General features: G+C 39.3%; 2 protein-coding genes across 4 annotated transcripts; one reads left to right on the top strand and one right to left on the bottom strand.

Annotated features, from left to right (window-relative positions):
* Positions 1-23: 23 nt before the first annotated feature.
* secisbp2 (SECIS binding protein 2) lies at positions 24-12,288 on the top strand. Of its 2 annotated transcripts, none has more exons than XM_069178295.1 (18): positions 24-187; positions 4,524-4,660; positions 4,758-4,902; positions 4,986-5,055; positions 5,229-5,443; positions 5,571-5,655; positions 5,840-5,934; positions 6,489-6,632; positions 6,724-6,810; positions 6,897-6,998; positions 7,101-7,233; positions 7,405-7,571; positions 7,663-7,849; positions 7,944-8,121; positions 8,262-8,482; positions 9,203-9,357; positions 9,466-9,652; positions 9,857-9,992. In XM_069178295.1, exons 1-18 carry the CDS (start codon positions 179-181, stop codon positions 9,901-9,903), a joined length of 2,364 nt encoding a protein of 787 aa, XP_069034396.1. In that variant the 5' UTR covers positions 24-178; the 3' UTR covers positions 9,904-9,992. The 2 variants fall into 2 exon arrangements, with proteins under 2 accessions (XP_069034396.1, XP_069034395.1); XM_069178294.1 differs by having other exon boundaries at positions 25-187; positions 9,853-12,288.
* Positions 12,289-12,831: 543 nt separating this feature from the next.
* Positions 12,832-21,659, bottom strand: prlrb (prolactin receptor b). Of its 2 annotated transcripts, none has more exons than XM_069178304.1 (9): positions 21,585-21,659; positions 19,352-19,444; positions 18,293-18,425; positions 17,114-17,283; positions 15,414-15,577; positions 14,723-14,864; positions 14,536-14,632; positions 14,383-14,452; positions 12,832-14,297 (listed from the first exon to the last, which is right to left on the bottom strand). In XM_069178304.1, exons 2-9 carry the CDS (start codon positions 19,410-19,412, stop codon positions 13,542-13,544), a joined length of 1,593 nt encoding a protein of 530 aa, XP_069034405.1. In that variant the 5' UTR covers positions 19,413-19,444; positions 21,585-21,659; the 3' UTR covers positions 12,832-13,541. The 2 variants fall into 2 exon arrangements, with proteins under 2 accessions (XP_069034405.1, XP_069034406.1); XM_069178305.1 differs by having other exon boundaries at positions 14,536-14,566.

Here is a 21,659-nt window from a genome sequence, read left to right as displayed (position 1 = left end):
TCATCAGCTGTTTCAATCAACTAGCTGCTCCTGCTGATGCTATCAAACAGGTTGCTAAACTGGGTTAGCCTGTTGGCGCTGATACATGTGGCACCGCTGTAACGAGGAAGGAGTTTGACCACTGATGGTGGCTCGAGTGAACATGCGAAGATGTGACTGCATCTAGGAAAACCCAAAGATGGACAAGGTATTTGATGAAAAGTAGCGTTACGGTTGTTTTTAGCTCGCTAGCCAGCATGTGTTTGAGCTTAGGCTAACTTTTAGCGAACTTTATCCGTTTAAAAACAAGTGCAGAACATGCTAATAAGTGAACGGCTGGTGTGGCTGTACTAATAAATTGTTAGTTAACTCGTATATTAAGACATTAGTTTTGAGTGGCTCCCCAAAAGTTACAATTAGGAAACGTTAGCGAGTTGTCAGTTTCAGCTAACTTCGAGCTACACAAGCTACACAAGCTACCCTCGAATGAGAAGTAGTAACAGTAGCTGTAGTAGTATAGTAGGAGTATTAGTAGTAGTATTAGTACTGTAGTAGTAACAGTAGCTGTAGTAGTATAGTAGGAGTATTAGTAGTACTAGTACTAGTAGTAACAGTAGCTGTAGTAGTATAGTAGGAGTATTATAGTAGTATTAGTACTGTAGTAGTAACAGTAGCTGTAGTAGTATAGTAGGAGTATTATAGTACTATTAGTACTGTAGTAGTAACAGTAGCTGTAGTAGTATAGTAGGAGTATTAGTAGTACTAGTACTAGTAGTAACAGTAGCTGTAGTAGTATAGTAGGAGTATTATAGTACTATTAGTACTGTAGTAGTAACAGTAGCTGTAGTAGTATAGTAGGAGTATTAGTAGTACTAGTACTAGTAGTAACAGTAGCTGTAGTAGTATAGTAGGAGTATTATAGTAGTATTAGTACTGTAGTAGTAACAGTAGCTGTAGTAGTATAGTAGGAGTATTATAGTAGTATTAGTACTGTAGTAGTAACAGTAGCTGTAGTAGTATAGTAGGAGTATTAGTAGTACTAGTACTAGTAGTAACAGTAGCTGTAGTAGTATAGTAGGAGTATTATAGTACTATTAGTACTGTAGTAGTAACAGTAGCTGTAGTAGTATAGTAGGAGTATTAGTAGTACTAGTACTAGTAGTAACAGTAGCTGTAGTAGTATAGTAGGAGTATTATAGTAGTATTAGTACTGTAGTAGTAACAGTAGCTGTAGTAGTATAGTAGGAGTATTATAGTAGTATTAGTACTGTAGTAGTAACAGTAGCTGTAGGAGTATTAGTAGTAGTATTAGTACTGTAGTAGTAACAGTAGCTGTAGTAGTATAGTAGGAGTATTAGTAGTACTAGTAGTAACAGTAGCTGTAGTAGTATAGTAGGAGTATTATAGTAGTATTAGTACTGTAGTAGTAACAGTAGCTGTAGTAGTATAGTAGGAGTATTATAGTAGTATTAGTACTGTAGTAGTAACAGTAGCTGTAGGAGTATTGTAGGAGTATTATAGTAGTATTAGTACTGTAGTAGTAACAGTAGCTGTAGGAATATTAGTAGTAGTATTAGTACTGTAGTAGTAACAGTAGCTGTAGTAGTATAGTAGGAGTATTAGTAGTAGTATTAGTACTGTAGTAGTAGTAACAGTAGCTGTAGTAGTATAGTAGGAGTATTAGTAGTACTAGTACTAGTAGTAACAGTAGCTGTAGTAGTATAGTAGGAGTATTATAGTAGTATTAGTACTGTAGTAGTAACAGTAGCTGTAGGAGTATTAGTAGTAGTATTAGTACTGTAGTAGTAACAGTAGCTGTAGTAGTATAGTAGGAGTATTAGTAGTACTAGTAGTAACAGTAGCTGTAGTAGTATAGTAGGAGTATTATAGTAGTATTAGTACTGTAGTAGTAACAGTAGCTGTAGTAGTATAGTAGGAGTATTATAGTAGTATTAGTACTGTAGTAGTAACAGTAGCTGTAGTAGTATAGTAGGAGTATTAGTAGTACTAGTACTAGTAGTAACAGTAGCTGTAGTAGTATAGTAGGAGTATTATAGTAGTATTAGTACTGTAGTAGTAACAGTAGCTGTAGTAGTATAGTAGGAGTATTATAGTACTATTAGTACTGTAGTAGTAACAGTAGCTGTAGTAGTATAGTAGGAGTATTAGTAGTACTAGTACTAGTAGTAACAGTAGCTGTAGTAGTATAGTAGGAGTATTATAGTACTATTAGTACTGTAGTAGTAACAGTAGCTGTAGTAGTATAGTAGGAGTATTAGTAGTACTAGTACTAGTAGTAACAGTAGCTGTAGTAGTATAGTAGGAGTATTATAGTAGTATTAGTACTGTAGTAGTAACAGTAGCTGTAGTAGTATAGTAGGAGTATTATAGTAGTATTAGTACTGTAGTAGTAACAGTAGCTGTAGTAGTATAGTAGGAGTATTAGTAGTACTAGTACTAGTAGTAACAGTAGCTGTAGTAGTATAGTAGGAGTATTATAGTACTATTAGTACTGTAGTAGTAACAGTAGCTGTAGTAGTATAGTAGGAGTATTAGTAGTACTAGTACTAGTAGTAACAGTAGCTGTAGTAGTATAGTAGGAGTATTATAGTAGTATTAGTACTGTAGTAGTAACAGTAGCTGTAGTAGTATAGTAGGAGTATTATAGTAGTATTAGTACTGTAGTAGTAACAGTAGCTGTAGGAGTATTAGTAGTAGTATTAGTACTGTAGTAGTAACAGTAGCTGTAGTAGTATAGTAGGAGTATTAGTAGTACTAGTAGTAACAGTAGCTGTAGTAGTATAGTAGGAGTATTATAGTAGTATTAGTACTGTAGTAGTAACAGTAGCTGTAGTAGTATAGTAGGAGTATTATAGTAGTATTAGTACTGTAGTAGTAACAGTAGCTGTAGGAGTATTGTAGGAGTATTATAGTAGTATTAGTACTGTAGTAGTAACAGTAGCTGTAGGAATATTAGTAGTAGTATTAGTACTGTAGTAGTAACAGTAGCTGTAGTAGTATAGTAGGAGTATTAGTAGTAGTATTAGTACTGTAGTAGTAGTAACAGTAGCTGTAGTAGTATAGTAGGAGTATTAGTAGTACTAGTACTAGTAGTAACAGTAGCTGTAGTAGTATAGTAGGAGTATTATAGTAGTATTAGTACTGTAGTAGTAACAGTAGCTGTAGGAGTATTAGTAGTAGTATTAGTACTGTAGGAGTATTAGTAGTAGTATTAGTACTGTAGTAGTAACAGTAGCTGTAGTAGTATAGTAGGAGTATTATAGTAGTATTAGTACTGTAGTAGTAACAGTAGCTGTAGGAGTATTGTAGGAGTATTATAGTAGTATTAGTACTGTAGTAGTAACAGTAGCTGTAGGAATATTAGTAGTAGTATTAGTACTGTAGTAGTAACAGTAGCTGTAGTAGTATAGTAGGAGTATTAGTAGTAGTATTAGTACTGTAGTAGTAACAGTAGCTGTAGTAGTATAGTAGGAGTATTAGTAGTACTAGTACTAGTAGTAACAGTAGCTGTAGTAGTATAGTAGGAGTATTAATAGTACTAGTAGTAACAGTAGCTGTAGTAGTATAGTAGGAGTATTAATAGTACTAGTAGTAACAGTAGCTGTAGTAGTATAGTAGGAGTATTAGTAGTAGTAGTACTATAGTAGTAACAGTAGCTGTAGTAGTATAGTAGGAGTATTAGTAGTACTAGTACTATAGCAGTAGTACTAGTACTATAGCAGTAGTACTAGTAGTAGTACTATAGTAGTATTATAGTAGTAGTAGTAGTATTATAGTAGTACTATAGTAGGAGTATTATAGTAGTACTAGTACTATAGTAGTAGTTCTATAGTAGTATTATAGTAGCACTAGTACTATAGTAGTGGTATTATAGTAGTACTATAGTAGTAACAGTAGCTGTAGTAGTGTATTAGTAGTATAGTAGTACTAGTACTATGGTAGTAGTAACAGTAGCTGTAGTAGTATAGTAGTAGTATTATAGTAGTACTATAGTAGTAGTGGTAGTAGTATTATAGTATAGTACTAGTATTATAGTAGTACTATAGTAGTAGTAGTACTAGTACTATAGTAGTAGTATTATAGTAGTACTATATTAGTATAGTAGTAGTAGTATTGTAGCAGTTGTAGTATAATTGTATTGTAGTATAGTTGTGCTAGTATAGTAATAGTAGTAGTATATTACCAGTATAGTAATATATAGTAGTATAGTGGTAGTAGTACTTTAGTAGTAACAGTAGCTGTAGTGGTAGTACTAGTATTAGTGTAGTAGTAGTAGTAGTAGTAGTAGTAGTAGTAGTAGTAGTAATGGTGGTGGTGGTGTTAGTACTAGTAGTAGTAGTAGTGCAGTAGTAGTATAGTAGTAGTAGTATAGTGATAGTAGTATAGTGGTAGTAGTAGTAATGGTGGTGGTGATTAGTGTTGAGATAAATATGGTTGGTTTACTTGAAGTGGAGTCAATAAGACGGTTGTTGAAGGTCAAACACAAACACAACACTGTTGATGACGGTCTTTACTTTCTGCAGGAGAGCAAACAGTCATCTGCTGTCCAGGCTTTGGACCATCAGCACCGGAGGAGACGGAGAACTGCCGAGCCTGACGCAGCCCTCACAGCACCTCTTGTGTTACCAAATCCATATGTGTCAGACCAGAGTTCAAGAAGGTAGGAAGAGAACAACAGGGATATTCACTTTAAGTCAGTCACTGGACCCTTCACCTGAAATATTCAACTGCTAATCTCTGTCTGGACTTTTTTTAAGGAACCTGTCAGATCTGAGCCCAAAGCCAGCTGGAAAAGCAGGAGATGTGTCGAGGAATCATGGTTACAGCAGCAGCCGGCATGTTAGAGAGAGCAGGGATGATTTCCCACAGAGAGACAAGTCTGCAAGGGACCCACAAGCAAAGGTTGGTTACATTTTGAGCAGCCAAAAACAAGATATGAACAAACTCTATTCATGTATTCAGTTCAATGATTTGTTTTCTCACAGACATCAAAAAGCAACAATGACTCTCAAGGCAGACTCATGGGCAAGAACTCAATGGATACACAGAAAAAAGGTAATTATCATACGTGGCATTATTAACTTTTACATGAACTGATGCCCCGATACTACAGCCAGTGGATCCTATCATTTTCAGCGCAGACCTAGTTTTCCTTACTTCAGTCATTGGACGTGCATTTTGTTACATACTTGAGGTAAATACCTGTTTGAACTTGAATTCATCCACAGGTTTTAGAGGTACCAGGTCTGCCCCAAACTCCGCAGGGAAGTCTAAACCAGCACCGACAAACTTGGTGCCATTTGAAGTGAAGATGGCTGATTTCCCGGAGTTAGCTGGTATTTCTCTGAGAAAAGCAGCTCCTCCTGTCGCTCAGAAAGAGTGCTGGGGTCCAAGTCCTCCATCTACAGACCCCCAAACTCCAAAACTGGCATCTTCCTGGAAGGTCAGCTCATGAAACTATCAGATGTGATGATCATGTAAAAGTTGGGGCTGCTTTTTATTTTTGTACTTCAATAACACAAAGTTACTCTCGTGAATCTGTTGCGGTGTGTGTTTTTTCTGTTGAGTAGTCTGGAAGGAGAGGATCCCCGACACGACTCGACGCCCAACAGCGTGTCACTGAGGCTAAGCCAGACACCCCTGTTATCCCAGCAGGTAGGGGGACACTTCCTGTTGTCAGTCTTTCAAAGACGAGAAGGCAACATCAATAATAAATCACACACTGATCATCCTTTTATTGTGTGTGTTTGTGTTTGTGTTTTTTTTTTTTCTGTGTGTGTGTGTGTGTGTGTGTGTGTGTGTATGTGTGTGTGTGTGTGTGTGTGTGTGTGTGAGACAGGTCAGCCACCGGTGGCCTCGTGGGCTAACATCGCCTCTCAGCCTCCCAAGAAACCTGCCCCAAAAGAAAAGATGATCAACAGCAACCACATGCAGGTGTGATGAGGGTTTGATTTTGATTTTCAACAAAGATACTTCATTTTCTGTAGGGAATCTGCAGGTCTTGAAAGTTCATAAATTAATGAATTATTTTTTAACTTGTAACATGGGAGAGTTTCAGAGGAGAGCCGTAGAAATCTGCTCTTTATTCAAATCAAACCAAGATGAACAAAAGGGTGAGCTGAGTTCTCTGGCTGAAAATGCATTTAGAACAGTAGTATAGTATAGTATAGCATAGCCATGGACAGTTTTGCTGGTATATGAATTTGATAAATCTATCTCTGTCAATGTTATACCATTTTTACCATGAATTTATTAAATTAATTAACCAGCAATTAATAACTTGACCACATTCTCAGATCTGTATAGATTGTATGCATTCAATCAACAAATTTAATTGTAATAGTCTTTACATTATTAACCCTCGACCATCAGTCAAATGTTGATAAGTGAAATCAGCTACTGTCTAAAGTAGTAAAGTGTTCAGGTGAAGCTCTGGGCTCTGCAGGACTCTTTCAACATTGTATTTTGTGATTTGTACACGTTACCAGTTGGAGGACATGACTGCACGGCAGGAAGAAGGAGCCCCAGGCAAGAAAAAACGAAAGAAAAAGAAGAAGGCTAAAGGCACCGGAGAAGATGCAGAAGCTGAGTCAGAGGAACCGGCGATTGTTCAACAGCCTCCGAAATTTGAGGTGAACAAAGTCTGGGTTACGTTTTGTCATTCAACACATGGTTTTAGAAACACGGCAGGATGGATGACGTCGTCGTCTGCTTTTGTTCAAGGATGAAGAGGAGTTCCCCGGCTTGACTCCATCTTTCACTGGGACAGACAGGTTGATAACCAGCAGCAGTACAAAGCTATGCAATCAGGTATATGTCGTTAGAGTGTCGTGTGTAGTGAAACACAAATTAAATTGACAGTGAGGTTTATGTGAAAATCACGTTTCATTTTGAAGGAAAACCAAAGAGAAAGAAGTCAGCATCAGTGTGCTGATCAGAACAAGGAAAGATCATCATCAGCAAAAACGCAGCCCACTGAAACCACTAAGAAAGGACAGGTTTGTGTTTTTCCTCTGTTGAAATTATCCTGAACAAAACGGGATCTATCAAGACTGTATGTTTTGAATAAGTAGCCATGTTTTTGGTCACCTGATTTCTAGAAAGCTGAGAAAGTGTCTGGGAAGAAGAGCAAAGCTCCCGTCCAGCTGGACATCGGAAACATGTTGGCTGCCCTGGAAAAGAAGCAACAGTCTCAGAAAGCCAAGCAGGACGCCAAGCCGCTCATCCTCTCAGGTTGGTTGTGTCGACATCTCGGCCTTTGTCCTCACTCAACTCCATACATTTAATTTGAAAACATATTTTGAACAATAATACTAATTTAATAAGGACTTGCCTTGTGATCCAAACCTGTTGGTGCAGGCTTTCAAAACCTGATCAAGAATACGTCCTCCTTGTTTGTTGTAGTTGGTGGAGGACTGCCTGTCGGCCAGAAGCAACCGGCGCTCCAGAAGAAGCCGCCCTGGCAGCAGGATAAAATCGCCCACAATCCCCTGGACTCCACCAGCCCTCTGGTGAAGAAGGGCAAGCAGAGAGAGGTGCCCAAAGCCAAGAAACCCACTCCTCTCAAGAAGGCAAGTCCGCTTAGTCTGGAAGAGTTTCATGAAAAATGCATCTCAGCAGTGCGGCCTTGTTTTTAGGACTTTATATCCGTCACGTCCTCAGGTCATTTTGAAAGAAAGAGAGGAGAGGAAACAGAGACGTTTGCTGGAGGAGCGAGGACTGCTGCCTGAAGACGAGTCCACACTCGCCAACGAGGCCACAGAAGAAGAAGAGCAGGGTGATGCTGATGCTGATGCTGATGTAGATGCAGATGTAGATGCTGATGCTGATGCTGATGTAGATGCCACAGGTCAGAGCGAGCATGTGAAACAATAGAACCAATCCTGTTTTACTGAGCGATGATCAGCTTTATGAAGGGAAACGTTTGGCTTCTCAACCCTCAGATGAGTTTGTCAGTCCGACGGAGGGATCCGATGATCAGCCAGAGTTAAACAGCTCGGACCAGATAGCGGGAGAGGCTGATGAAGAGACTGACAAAGATGAGACCATACAGCAACAAACCACCTCACCTGAGCCCAACCCACCCAATGCACCTAAAATCCACAGCAGGAAGTTCAGAGAGTAAGATTGCGTGTTTCACTGAATCATGAGCGACTCGTGAGTTGACGGCTCTGTGTCCAATGTTCTTCTGTGAGAAATAAGAAACCAGCCACGGAATTAAATCACCGTTCTTCTCACGTTTCTGTTAATTTGCACGTCAGCTATTGCAGCCAGATGCTGAGCAAAGACGTGGATGAGTGTGTGACGAATCTGCTGAAGGAGCTGGTTCGATTCCAGGACCGCCTGTACCAGAAGGACCCCATGAAGGCCCGCATGAAGAGACGCATCGTGATGGGCCTCCGAGAGGTCCTGAAGCACCTCAAGCTTAGGAAGGTCAAGTGCGTCATCATCTCACCCAACTGTGAACGCATCCAGTCCAAAGGTACTGTACGACGTCAGAGATGACTTTCAGTAGGTTTGAAATAAGGGAAGTCATTTTATGGAGGGAAAGAGTTGTGATCATTTTCTCAAAATTTGTGCCCAAGTTCTTTGCATAATTTGTCAAATGCACGTGCAAGTTTTTGTTTGAGTGTTTTGTGTTTTTATTTTAAAATCAAGTGAAGTTCAAAAGTGGCCAAAGGACAAATCCATGATAGCAAAAGTAGAGATTGTAGTTTCTCTGAGATGGTTCACAAGGCAGGTAGTGTTGCGCCAAGCTTTGTTCCTTAAATAGTGACAGTGTTATTTTCTCAACTGTTTAGTCGATGAAATGCTCAACAAAATATGTAAAAAGAGCCCTTAACAAAGCCCAGAAAGTAAAAAGCAGCAGATCCTCATACTTAATACACAAGAATCAGTGAATGTTTGTGGGTCTTTTAACATTAAAATGCAACAACTGCATTTTCAAAATTGCACGTGACAACTGACAGTCTTGGATTCTGTTACATCCAACTTGGAGAGCATTTTAAAACCGGTCTGTTTTGGATGGGAAACTAGCAGCTTAGTCTGGACATATGATTAACTTTGTTTAAGATTTGTTTTCAGAGAAAGACCGTGCGTCATAACTGTCCATAAATACACTACGAGATACAGACACGTACCAACTGAACCACAGAATACTTTAAAACGTTGCACTGATGTTAATGAAATGTCACCGTCACAGGCGGCCTGGATGAGGCCCTCCACACCATCATCGACACGTGTCGTGAACAGAGGGTGCCGTTCGTGTTTGCACTCTCCAGGAAAGCTTTGGGCCGCTCCGTCAACAAGGCCGTGCCCGTCAGCCTGGTCGGCATCTTCAACTACGATGGTGCACAGGTCAGGTTTATGTTCAGCAGGCGTTCACACTAAAATCAGGCACAGCAAGTACTGTATTTCAGGGGTTTTTTCAAACGAGCTAAAAAAAAAACCCTCTCTTACTCCCAGGACGTCTATCATAAGATGATCGAGTTGTCCTCTGAGGCCAGGAGAGCATATGAGGAGATGGTGTTGGGCCTGGAGCAGAGAGGGCAGGCGGAGGAAGAGCAGGAAGCGAACACTGAGGAGATCAACAGCCCGGCCGAGGAACCGAAGTCTGATCCTGACAGCACACAGCCAGAAGAACCTGAATATAGTAAGTTACTGATCTGCTGAAATTCTGCAAACCAGACAGAGATACCTGCTCTTCTCTGGATTAGTCGGACAAATTTAGATTAGATTTCATCATGGAGATTAGAGAAGCACGATTTTTTTTTTTTTTTTTTTTTTTTTTACAGATTTCACCTTTTAAAAGTCAACTCAGATAACCCCATGTTGTCTCCATTTCCTTCTCAGTAAGAATCTGGAAGAAAATGTTGGAGAAGGAATGCAGCCACTCGTTTCTGAACTTTGAGGAGCAGCTGAGCTCCATGCACTTGGACAGTGAATGTATTCAAAACATGGATGAAGATGAGAAGAGTTGACAGTGGCGAAAGCCTTTCGTGCCTAAAAAAAAAAAAATAATAATCCATTTGTTCTGATTAACAGAGTGGACTTCATCCCACAAGCAAAAAAAAAAAGAGCCGTGCACGGCTGCTCTGCTGCAAGTGGTTTACAAACTGGGGCTCGCAACCACCCAGGACTGTCGGATAATGAATCATGATTTCCTTTGGTGAGGGTATTCACTAACTTAATAGGAATGAACCAATCACTTGAAAAGATCCCACAATATGAATTTTCAGTTGTTGTCTGATTTCAGTCAATTTCAAAGTGCTAACAAATTACCAGTGATGATCTGGAACCATGATAGTGCGTTTTGTTTTCTCTTATTGATTAGCTTCAGTTACTTGTGTTTTTCCAGGCATTTCTGCTATTGTTTGAAAGGGACAGGAAGTGAGGTGCGAGAGAAGGGATGACATGCAGCAACATTCCCTGATAGGATTTAAAGCCCAGGATGTACAGACTTTAACAAAAAATATGATTTATAGCTTAAAGAAATAGTTGTAGATCACCCGTTGTGAAGTGTGGGGAAAAGATTATGTTCAAAAGATTTGTTGTTGTAGAAAAAAACTCACTCCATAGTAGGAACATACTTTGCACAGAGCACAGTCATAAATCTGTTGGTTTTTTTTGTAATGCTTTCTTTGGTTACTTTTCCAGACTCGGTGCGCGACGTACAGCTCGGAGCCGCTATGTAGAACGAGCTCTGAGCTTCACAACGTTTTCCACTTTCAGTCTGTGATCAAATGTTCCAAAAGCACATTTATTTTCTAATATTTGTGTAACCTTAATATAATTTGGGCTCAAATGGTATTGACACATTCCCCATTTTTTTTTCTACAGCTACAAATCTTCACTTTTTACAGGTTTACTTTGGGTGATACACAACTACAGGGTGTGACATTTCACCTAAATTTAACAACCAAGTAATCCAAATAATATTGAGCCTCATTTGAGCCCCACACTTTAGTTTATAGTTAAAAATTGAGCTCAGATATTTCTTGTTTTCAAGTTAGAGGAGTCTGATTGCGCTACATGTTATTGTAGCCTTGGGTTTTTCTTTCTTTTTTTTTTTTTTTTTAAATGGGGTAAATTAATGTTAAGAAACACCAACAGCTGGTAACTGACTCAGTTTTCTGTTGTTCTACATTGCAAGGATAAAGTTAATAAAGCAAGATAATAAATCAGGATCAATTTCAGTAATCTGAGGTCTATGTTGATAATCACGTGTTAAAAGAAGCAACAAATTATATGTGAAATCTGTTAGGGGAGAGATTATGACCGATACAAAAATTGGAAGTTAACATTTTGAAGATCAGATTATGAATAGGAACATTTTAGTTCATGATACGGACGTGTCATGTCTAATGTTGTTTAAGAAATAATTGAAAACCTTAAATGCAGAAAAGGTGCCACAGGGAATCCTGTTATAGTTGGATGTTGGTTTGCAGTTCATGAAAGATGGCTCTAATAATATTATCAAGTGATTGATTTATGGGGATGATACAAAAATATTCAGTTTTCATGGCAGATATTTTGAAAGGCACGCATCACTAACAGGATGAATGTTTAGCTCGGGGGGGGGGGGTCTGCACATCTGCACATTGGGACATTTATTGGTAAGAAAACGTCATTAATGCTAATCTTTACAGAAGCACTTGGGCAAAATGTGTTTTGGAAAAAAAAAGTCTTAAGTTTTCTACAAATCTTGGAGCAAAAGTTCTAGATTTTAGGAAATATTCCAATTCACTTACCGGTCAAGAGAAACTCTTGTATATCATGTCTTATATCAGTTAATGAGCTTTGATTAGCACAAAGACAGGAAACGGGGAAACACTTAGACTTGCTCTGTACATTAGTTTAACACCCTGTAAAATGCAAATGGTCGTTTTTATACTTCAGTTCTAAAAAAAAAAAAAAAGATTTAAAACGTTTTGTTTAGTCAGCAGATTTGCCCTTTGGACAGAGACAGATAAAACGCTTTCCCTGTTTCCTGTTTGTGTGCTAAGCTGACTAATTGCTAGCTGTAGCCTTATATTTGCTAATCCTCTGCAGGACAGCAAACAAAATATTTCCCAAAATGTCTAATTGTTCCTTTAAATGCTCTTCTGAAGTGGTTCAGTCATGTCTGTGGTACTGAGAGACCAAACTGTGAAAGTTTAATAGTCATTTAGAAGTGCTTTAGGATAAAGTATGTATTTGACACAGAAGAAGTTGAGATGTCCTGATGTTGTCGTACAGATATATATATATTTTTTTGATTCCGCTCTTTTATAAATCCTTGAATACTGATACCATGTGTAAGGGAAACTGCCTAAAACAATGGAGTGAACAATAATACATGATTTTTTGTTTTGTTTTGATAGATATACACTACTAGTTGACTCGTAAAATAGTTAACTGCAATCAGGACAGTTTTGAGTGAATTAATTTTCTTCAAGTAAAATATCAATTTAAAGTTTCATTTGAATAAAGAAGACAAGTGCAGTGTTCACTTGAATTGAGGGAATCATTAATGTACAAAAGTACTGGACCGAGTATACTTCCCTGAGGCACCACAATATTACAGATGGGACTAAATCTGACCCCCTGGGATCTGCTCAAATAAACATGAATTGAGAAAATATTTTACTTTTTTTTTTTTGTCATTTTTCAACAACTACCATTTGACAATATACAGCAGTGAATAACAGTGACATTTTTATCAAATGAGGTTCATTTCTAACAACAATTTAGCACTTTGTTTCAGAAAGAAGAAATGTCTTCTATGAGATAACTTCAAAGTATAATTCACAGATGGTCCAGAGATAAAAAAAAAAAACACTACAAAATATATGAAAGTGTACTCTTCAAGCTCTTTTAATTGGTATTATCTGTAACCTGAGGCAACAACAATAAAACAGTGTAATGAATAAGATACAGATTTTCTTACACTAGATTATGTCACCACATTGTAATGTTTGTACTCCTGATCGTCTGCTGTCGTGTGAAGTCTCTGTCTTGCAGATCCAGGTAAACCAGACAAACCAAAATTGACCTTAGCCTCAGAAATTAACAGCAGAAAACATTACGTAATCATTTCATTGCCAACAGCCCTTTAAAGGATGAAACTTGAAAAGTTTTTCTTGGAAGTCAACAAATCACAGCGTGATATAGGTAATGTCAGAGCTCGACTATTGTCAAACAAGAATTAAAAGTGGACTTGCAAGCAGTGAGATTGTACTTCAACACATCGTGCTTTGAGCTAAATGCAGTTACAGTTGACAACATTTGAATTGCTGTTGGTGCTACAGGAAACATTGGAGGATGAATAAAGTAATTTGATTTTATCCTCAGTGGACTTTTGAGTATCTGCAGTGAATTTCATGGAAATCAATCCAACAGCTGTTGAGACATTCCTCTGTAGACCACAGATGGTTTCGTCCTCTGGTGCCAATGAACGTCTCCAATGGCGATCCACCCGATAACAACGCAAAAATGTAGAATATCCTTTAACTGTGCAGTTGACTGTTGTCATACATGAACAGTTTATATCACTAAAAACTTTAGATTAAAGTTGGTGCAGGAATAGTATCCACATATCCTGTCTCATTTAGTTCTGTACACACTCCCACTTTACTTGGTCCGCTCACATGAGGATGTCTTGGCTTTTGATTGGTGAAGTGTGTGTACTGATTACCCTTCTCCTTACAGGAAGAGTCAACTGAGTCGCTTTCTTTCTGCAGGAAAACCACATTGTCACTATTCACCTCTTCCACCCTGCTGTAGTCCTCGGGCATGTTCTCCTTTAGCCTCTGAACGTCTGACCTACGCGGGGCGTTTTCTGTCTTGAGGACGAGAACGCCGTCCCCGTTCACCTCTTTCACTCTGCTGTAGTCCACCTGTGTCACATCCACCTCCTCGTGTCCATGAATGTCCACGTACCCGTTGTTGGCGAGCGGTTGGAATCTTGGACACTGTTGTCTCTGAGTAAGCCGCTGAGATGACTCCATGTTCGATGGGTTCTTCTCTTGGTGAGACGCACTGCTATTTACAAAGTGATCGATGTCATGCTCCTCAAACTTCTCCGAGTCTCTTTGGCTTGGGATCGACTCCTTGCATTTCATGTCCGACTCAAAGTGGAATCCGGCGGGAATGATCAAGCTTCTTTTCCTTTTTTGAGAACTGGAGGGATCTGGCAAAAGCGAGTCGTCGTGGTCGGACACGATGAGGTACTCCTCCATCTGGTCCTTCCAGGCCATCAGGGGAGGAAAAGTCTGGTTGACGATCAAGGCTTTAACGACATCTTCAGATTGCCCACTCTGGAAGGGTTGATTTAATACACTGTTATCAGCGTCAATGCAACGTTTTGGATATTCTGGAAATACAATGCGGCTGCAGCTCTACCTTGAGACGCTGAACATCGACTCCTCTTATCTTTGGACCAGGAACAGGGGGCAGAATACACTGCTTCACACTGAACCACAATAGAAACAGACACGAGTCAGATTATTCTTAACATTTTGCCGTCATAAAGAGAGTTTTATATCGGATACATACTCTTTCCTCTTCGTGACCACGATACATAATGCTGCAATGAGTGAAAGAGCAGAGAGGATGAAAACCAGTATCCAAAAGAGTCTCTCATTCTGAACATCTAAAAACAAAAAAAGCATTTTTGTATCAACTATTCAGTTGCTGCCTTGTACAGAAGCCAAAGGGGGAGCAGAGCGCCTCAAAGACTTACAGTCAGGGATTTTCACGTAGGTGGTGTTGGTCCACTCGCTCCAGGAGCCGTGGTCGAGTCTACAGCGCACTTGAACCATGCACACCACCCCAGGAGTGATGCTGTACAGGCTGAAATACGTTTGTGTACCGGATGTATAATCCTAGTGGGAGAGAGAGACCTTTAGGTCAAACAGCTGTTGAAAATGCATGTGTTCCAGCTGAATTCATGAATCTGATAATCCTGATTACATTGTAGTACACTGATATTCAGACTTACAGATCCTGTATTTGACACTTTTCCAGTGTTTCATTTGCAGTCTAGATATCCATTAAGAGATATTTTTTGTCAAGCTTTTCTCTGTAGCGCAAAGGACAGGCTGTTTTGTGACCGTCTTAAAGGAACAGTGATATCAGTGATCCTGTCCTCTGATTGGCTGACTCTTTTCTGAAGAGCTGTAAACTAACATTTGTGACATTACAAATTCGCAGAAGTCCAAACGACACAGTTCCTGAATCCAGGCTGTGTGCATTTCTCTGTGGGCTGAGCTTTATGACACTTTCAGAGTATTTATATCTGAAATCTGAACGAAAACAAAATAGGACCTTTAATGTATGCAAACTGCAAACACAGTACCCTGAAAAAGGCTTTTTGTTATATACTGCATACTGTTGTGTGAGTCAAAGTGATTGGAGGCAGCCCCTCCACTCACCTTCCAGTCGTTGTGTTCTTGTTTGACTCTCAGTTGATATTTGATGGTGACCCAGCCGGACTTGGTGTCTGTGTTAGAGGGACGCTCCCATCGGACATGGAGATATGGAATGTCCTTCCTCTTCTCCACCAGCAGTGTAACGTTTTCAGGAGCATTGGGCTTCACTGTTGAGCACAGATAGAAGAAGACTTAAAACGTCTACAGCCACACTGTGTGTCTGTGAGGCTACATTATGGAACAATGGTGCTTTGAGCGAAATGTATAATGTTTTCCAGGTACAATGTTTGCCATGTTTAATTTCTTGGTTTATTTTCTTGGTCTGATGATGATGATGGGAATGGCATTAGTTCTGTAGGTGTTTGATCATAAATCAATTAATTGGACAAGTTAAAATTTCAACCCAATGGTGGCAATTGGTGAAAATTTAGAGGATGACCAAAATCGTTTTGACTTAATTTGATAGGATCAGTGTAGATACAGACAGGAAATGAGTAGGAGGATTTGTAATGATATGAAAAAAAGGGTCTGGACTTGAACCATGGTATGTGCTTTAACTATTAGGCTACCTGAACACCCCTAAAGTCAATACAATTCTTCCTGAAGACGACATGGATGTTGGTACCAAGTTTCCCAGCGATCCATCCAGTACCTGAGAAACTCCTCAACTTGAGAGTAAACTGACCTGTTGGTTGTGCAAGAGAAAAGCATGGAGGGTCTCAAAAGCCATTAGGGCTCATATCTGAGGATGGATGTCTGCTTCCGTCCATCCAACAGTAGTTGATATCATTTGCTCTCAAGCAAAGTAGTGACGCGACCATTCAACAGACCAGTACTGCCATATTTTAAGCAACGAGTGCCATCGGCAGAAACCTGCATGTTGGTCTTAGTCTCACACATGGGGGCTCGTAAAGTGGGTCCTTGTACACCGATATGTCTTTAGAGGCCACAGAAAACGTAGAAAATATCTCATTTCAATAAAATACTGTATGTTTCAGTAAGTAATAGGGTTAGATCGTTGGGACAAGATGAATGCAGTGGTGTTGAAGTTTGCTTATGTGGGACAAGGCTCACTCAACTGCCTAAATTTGCCTAAATGTGAAATTTGATCCAAGACTGTACACGAGTTTTACAGCGGGCACAAACCAGTTCTGCCTCGTTCTGTTCAGGTTTACGTTCGTGTCATTGTGTATTTTTCCACGTATCCTCGAGGAGCTCGAGAAGGCAGCCGAGCCAGTAAAACTGCACCAATCATCAGGTCAATCTGCACAGATCACCTTTTACTCTGATGAATACACATCTGGAAGTGGTCAGTAGTTCAAACAGTTTCCTTCCAGGTCTGACACAGTAGTAATTTTAGTTCTGTGTGAGTAAGTAATTTAAAGTCACAGTTAATTATGGCCAAATTATCCTAATTATATCCACTGTGGTTCAATACATGAAGGCAAAGGGAGGTTAGTACTTTTTATAGATGTTGTACAGTAAGCAGAACAGTGAAGGCCCAAACACAGGAAGTATATTCTCCATGTTCATCATCATAACCTGTTTTCTGCCATTTTGTTTTCTAACTTGCTTTCATTTAAGTACAGAATTTATTTTACACATATTTGTGTGTGTCAGTCAACAAGAATGAGAACATACTCACTCAACTTCTTTGGGAAGTTTGATTCATTCATCTCATTTCTTTGAGAGTAACAACTTACCGATTTCCATCACGTCGATCTTTAACGGATCTGAGGAGGCGTTCCCGAGGGCGTTGGAGGCCACCACCGTCATGTAGTAGTCCACCCAGATGGAAGTGTGGTTCTTGTCAAAGAAACAGGAGTTATTTCCTGCCGAGCGGTAGTCCGGACACTCGTGCGTTCCCTCCAATCTGTGCACAGCCAAAAAAAAAGACGTTTACTGACTCAGATATGTTTGAACACTCATCAGTATAGTTTTCTTAAGTCAGCAATGTAAATTAAAACTGAGCTGGTGGCAGTAAATACATATTAGCGCTCAATAATGAAGCACAGGACTGATAATCAGACACATCATTCAGGAACCACAGTGAAAGAGTTGTGAACCATTTCCAGCCCGGTTGATTGTATCGTCAACCCGAATGTAGACTTGGTTTGAGGTTCTGGGAACATTTTTCCTTTTCTGCTGTCTGTTGTGATCTAAATACTTGTAATTTATTTTGGTGGTTGTACTTTAAAATAAAAACAAATAAAAAATCATTCTTAATTCAAGTTATACTGAAGAACTTTTAATAAAAGTTTGACAGTAATCAGTGTGGAGTTCTGGCTGGTTTACTTTCATTTTTTTTAGGACTTTTCATCTTTATTGCCGAGTTTAAAACATTTGTCAAAAAAAGTTATCAAATTAAATTATTTAAGTTACATATATCATTTTTAACAGGGTAAATAGTAATCTTTAATTGCATTTAAAAAATAGCCTTCACAACGCTGTATATAAGGTAACAAAGTACAGCTGAAGCTGATCGGACTGTCAAATCAGTCATCATCAGTGTTGTTAGGATTCATCCTCTGGGGATCATCACTTAGATCTGTAGCAGTTCATCCTTGAGGAGTCCTGAACTACTAGTGTTGGCATCTTACCCAGAGGCCAGGCCAACTGAGGGTCTTGCAGCTGACCTAAGTGTTTGAAGTCCGCAGGCTTGTGCTCAGTTGACTGAGCGAGGGTGTGAACACGGTGTTTGGTAGCTTTCCATTTGCTCGTCTAGAGCACAACACAACTAAACACAACACTTTTACTCTTACAAGCTCTCAGTGTGGGTGATTAACTTATCTGAAACGTAATGGGCCGCTGAATAAAAGCAAAATGTCCAAAACAGTCTTGAAATGAGTGTTGAGTAAAACCAAACCGGTGATCGGACCTACAGTTCTGTCTCGTAGTAGAAGTGGTGCTCGGTCGGCAGCCCTCCATCTGAGCCTGACGTCCACCAGCACGTAAACGTCTCCTTCTCAGGGGACCTGCAGCCGAGCAGGGCTGGTTTCCCTGGAAGAGACTCACCTGACAACACCGATGACAAGCAAGCATCAGCTCCCAGTTCCTACTGTAGCGCTAACACAATACAAACTGTGGTGAGGCAGCGATTTAAAATACACACTATCTACCTGTATCTAGCCATGCAGACATTTTTGGTCATATTGTTTTGCTCAGATTTTGAGTTATGTGTCTTGAGTTTCCTTCACTCTTCACTCAAACTTTTTGGTTTGCTAAAATGATTTCAGATTCTTTAAACAAGGCAGTCAGTGATGCACAGATGTTAGCTCGCTACAAATGCATGACAGTGTGTTATAATATGTGATCTCAAAACCCAACAGCATCTCTTCCTCCAGTATTCTCTTTTTTCACCTTTTATGAGACAAAGCTCATGAAGTCTGATGGATGAGTAGGTATGAATGCGAGCGTGCATGTCTGTTTCTGTCTGTCTTTCTGTGTTGGCCCTGCGATGGACTGGCGACCTGTCCAGAGTGAACCCTGCCTTCGCCCAAAGTCAGCTGGGATAAGCTCCAGCCCCCCTCCCCCCGTGTTCAGGATAAAGTGGATAAAGGTAGTGGATGGACGACTTAGTTTCTTTTACTACAGACTACAAAAATAGCAATGTCTTACTGGGAGAATATAGTCAGCACATTAACTTTCATGTTCTGGATTCAGTGTTTACTATCTCCGCTGTTTTCCGTTCTCTCAGACGTCACATAAATCCTTAACATACCAGAGATGGTGTTTCTGGAGATAGATACTACCTTTTCTTAAAAAGTCATTTTTCAACAATCTGAGCACGGAAAAATCTCCCAAACCTGAACAAATGAAGCCAAAACTATCCGCGTGTTAATGTCTGTGGGTTTAAACCGCTACCTTTTGAGGAAAGTGAATCTCTGGAGTGAATTTACCCTCATAGGTCAGAGATCAATTCATCAAGCACGTCAACTTACTGTTGCACTCTCTGGCTGCAGACAGCAACAACAGCACTGCCAACCCAAGACCTCTCCTCATCCTGGCACGCACTCTCTCTCGCACTCTGTGCCCTGATAAAGAAATTATATCACCCGCATGCAGTTAATGAGGCGATATATAAACCCGTGGTTCGGCTGCCTGTCGTGTTTTTACTTAAAACAATTAGTTATGGAGGGAAAACAGCGAGAACAGCCAACAGCTTTACATTCATGTTTAAGTCGACACAAACAGGCCACCTACGATTATCACGTGTTGATGAAACATGAGAGTCAGATTAGAAATATGTTAGAAGTAATATGAAATTCATGATCTGACTGATGAAATCCTCATTTGACATCAGAGGAAGGATCTGACAAACATTCTGTGAGAGTTAAAAGTTAGTGTAAAAAAAAAGCACATCAAAGGTGAGAAGTTATACAGGTTTCTGTTTTCAAATAGGATTTACTGGAATTATAGCCGGATAACTGGGCTGTTGGAATTCTGTTAAATTCAGTCATAAATCTCCATTGTTCGGGATAAAAACTTTATAACATGACATTTTTTAATTCATCTGACTGAACCAAACACATTATTGATTTTGCAAATACTTTAGACAGAAAAAGAGAACAGGACTACCCCTAGGAAGTTGGGATATACAAAACATTACATTCAGCTGTGTCACTTGGAGGTCATGTCACTGTGACAAACTGCCACTGAATGCAGAAATTACAAATATAACAAACAAACAAACAAGTCACCCTGAAGAGGTGTGGTGTAAAGATAGGTTCAAACAAAGACACAAAAAAAAAAAATCCCCAAAACAACAACAAACAAAGAAAAAAAATAGAGGAGTGAGGGGAGGGGAGGGGAGAGGTTGCGTCTGATAGTCCACTGGTTGGATTGCAGCATCGTTCAAATAGTTTATGAAAGGTTTACTGGTCTCTTCGAAGGCAAACACATTATGTTTATGTATATTTTCTGCCTCCAGGGAGATCATCTTAGTTAAGATCCACCGACTCAGACAAAGATTACGCACACAAAGACTTCTGAAACAACGGCATTTATGTTGGATGTCTGAGTTTAAAGGAAACACAGCTTCTACCCCGACAGTTTTCTGCAAGTTTGAGGACTCGCTGGAAATTGACTTACGCTTGGTTGAGAGTGAACACTGTAGATTTATGCTCCCCTGTTCAGACTCCAGTAGTGAGTTGCTGCGTAACAACCTTGAAATGTCTGCTGCGTTTAGTCACCAGAGGAAGGTGTAAAGAAACGTCCTTCAGCCTGTCATTTACAGGATGCCATAAATGGCTTAAACACCTTTTTGTACTTTTGTTTTTCCTATTTTGGACAGAAAACAAAATGACGGGCAGCTCAGTTTCAGACTGCTACATTCGCTCTGAGTTTTAACAGGATCACTGACTCGAACATGGAGCTGATTCCTCAATTCTGGCAAAAGAAAATTCAGGACTACACGTCAAAAACAAAACCTCATTATAAATATTCAGCTCTACACATACAATTTACTGCAGCTTAACCTATTTTATATGTATTACATTATATATTTAATATTGTTTTACAGGAAAATTACATATCTGAACGGGTGAAGCTGACTAAACTTGAAATCTAATACCGAGAAAAACATTGAACTGCTAATCCTACATTATTAGGATTTGTCCAAAACCAGAAAAAGACATGCCTAATAGGATTTTGTCACATGCTGAATTACTGTTAAGTTGTCTGGCTGTATAATACATCACTGCAATATATCACTGCAATATAGCTTAGGTGAGCACACAACAAAGCAAAGCGATAATAATCAACCTTTTTAGTGTAAATTATTCTGTACAGTTTTATTGAATTGTTATCAGAAAAATAAATTGATGCCTAAAAATTAGTTTCCTTTTTAGGTAATTTTTTTCTGTTCTTGTGGACAAAATAATAGAAAAACTTTACAATAAAATAAAAATGTTCATATGTCCACACAAAATGCTTACAATGCGCCTAAACACCCTTTATAAATGAAACATTATATGCCAAGTTGCTCAAGGATAGACCTCCTTCATACATGTCATTTCATATACATGTGCTTTAACATGAAACTCCCAACAACAAATGAATCCCTTACAAATTGATTCATGTAATAACTAGTCTGCGATGCATTTATGTCAACGGGACATCACAACCAAAAGTGTCACAAAAACAAAAGAGAAAAGCAGGAGTAGTTGAACTCACCTGTTCAGGACCTTTCTGAGTGATCTACATTTAATTGACGATGACATTCACAGAGGACGAAGCACCTTTCCTCAG

The sequence above is a fragment of the Embiotoca jacksoni genome, unplaced genomic scaffold (genome assembly GCF_022577435.1).
Source record: "Embiotoca jacksoni isolate LCO1_2020_lvr unplaced genomic scaffold, fEmbJac1.0.p SCAF_8, whole genome shotgun sequence".
In the NCBI taxonomy this organism is placed as follows: domain Eukaryota; kingdom Metazoa; phylum Chordata; class Actinopteri; family Embiotocidae; genus Embiotoca; species Embiotoca jacksoni.
Note: the sequence above shows the minus strand (reverse complement) of the source record. Positions and strands in the feature narration are given on the sequence as shown.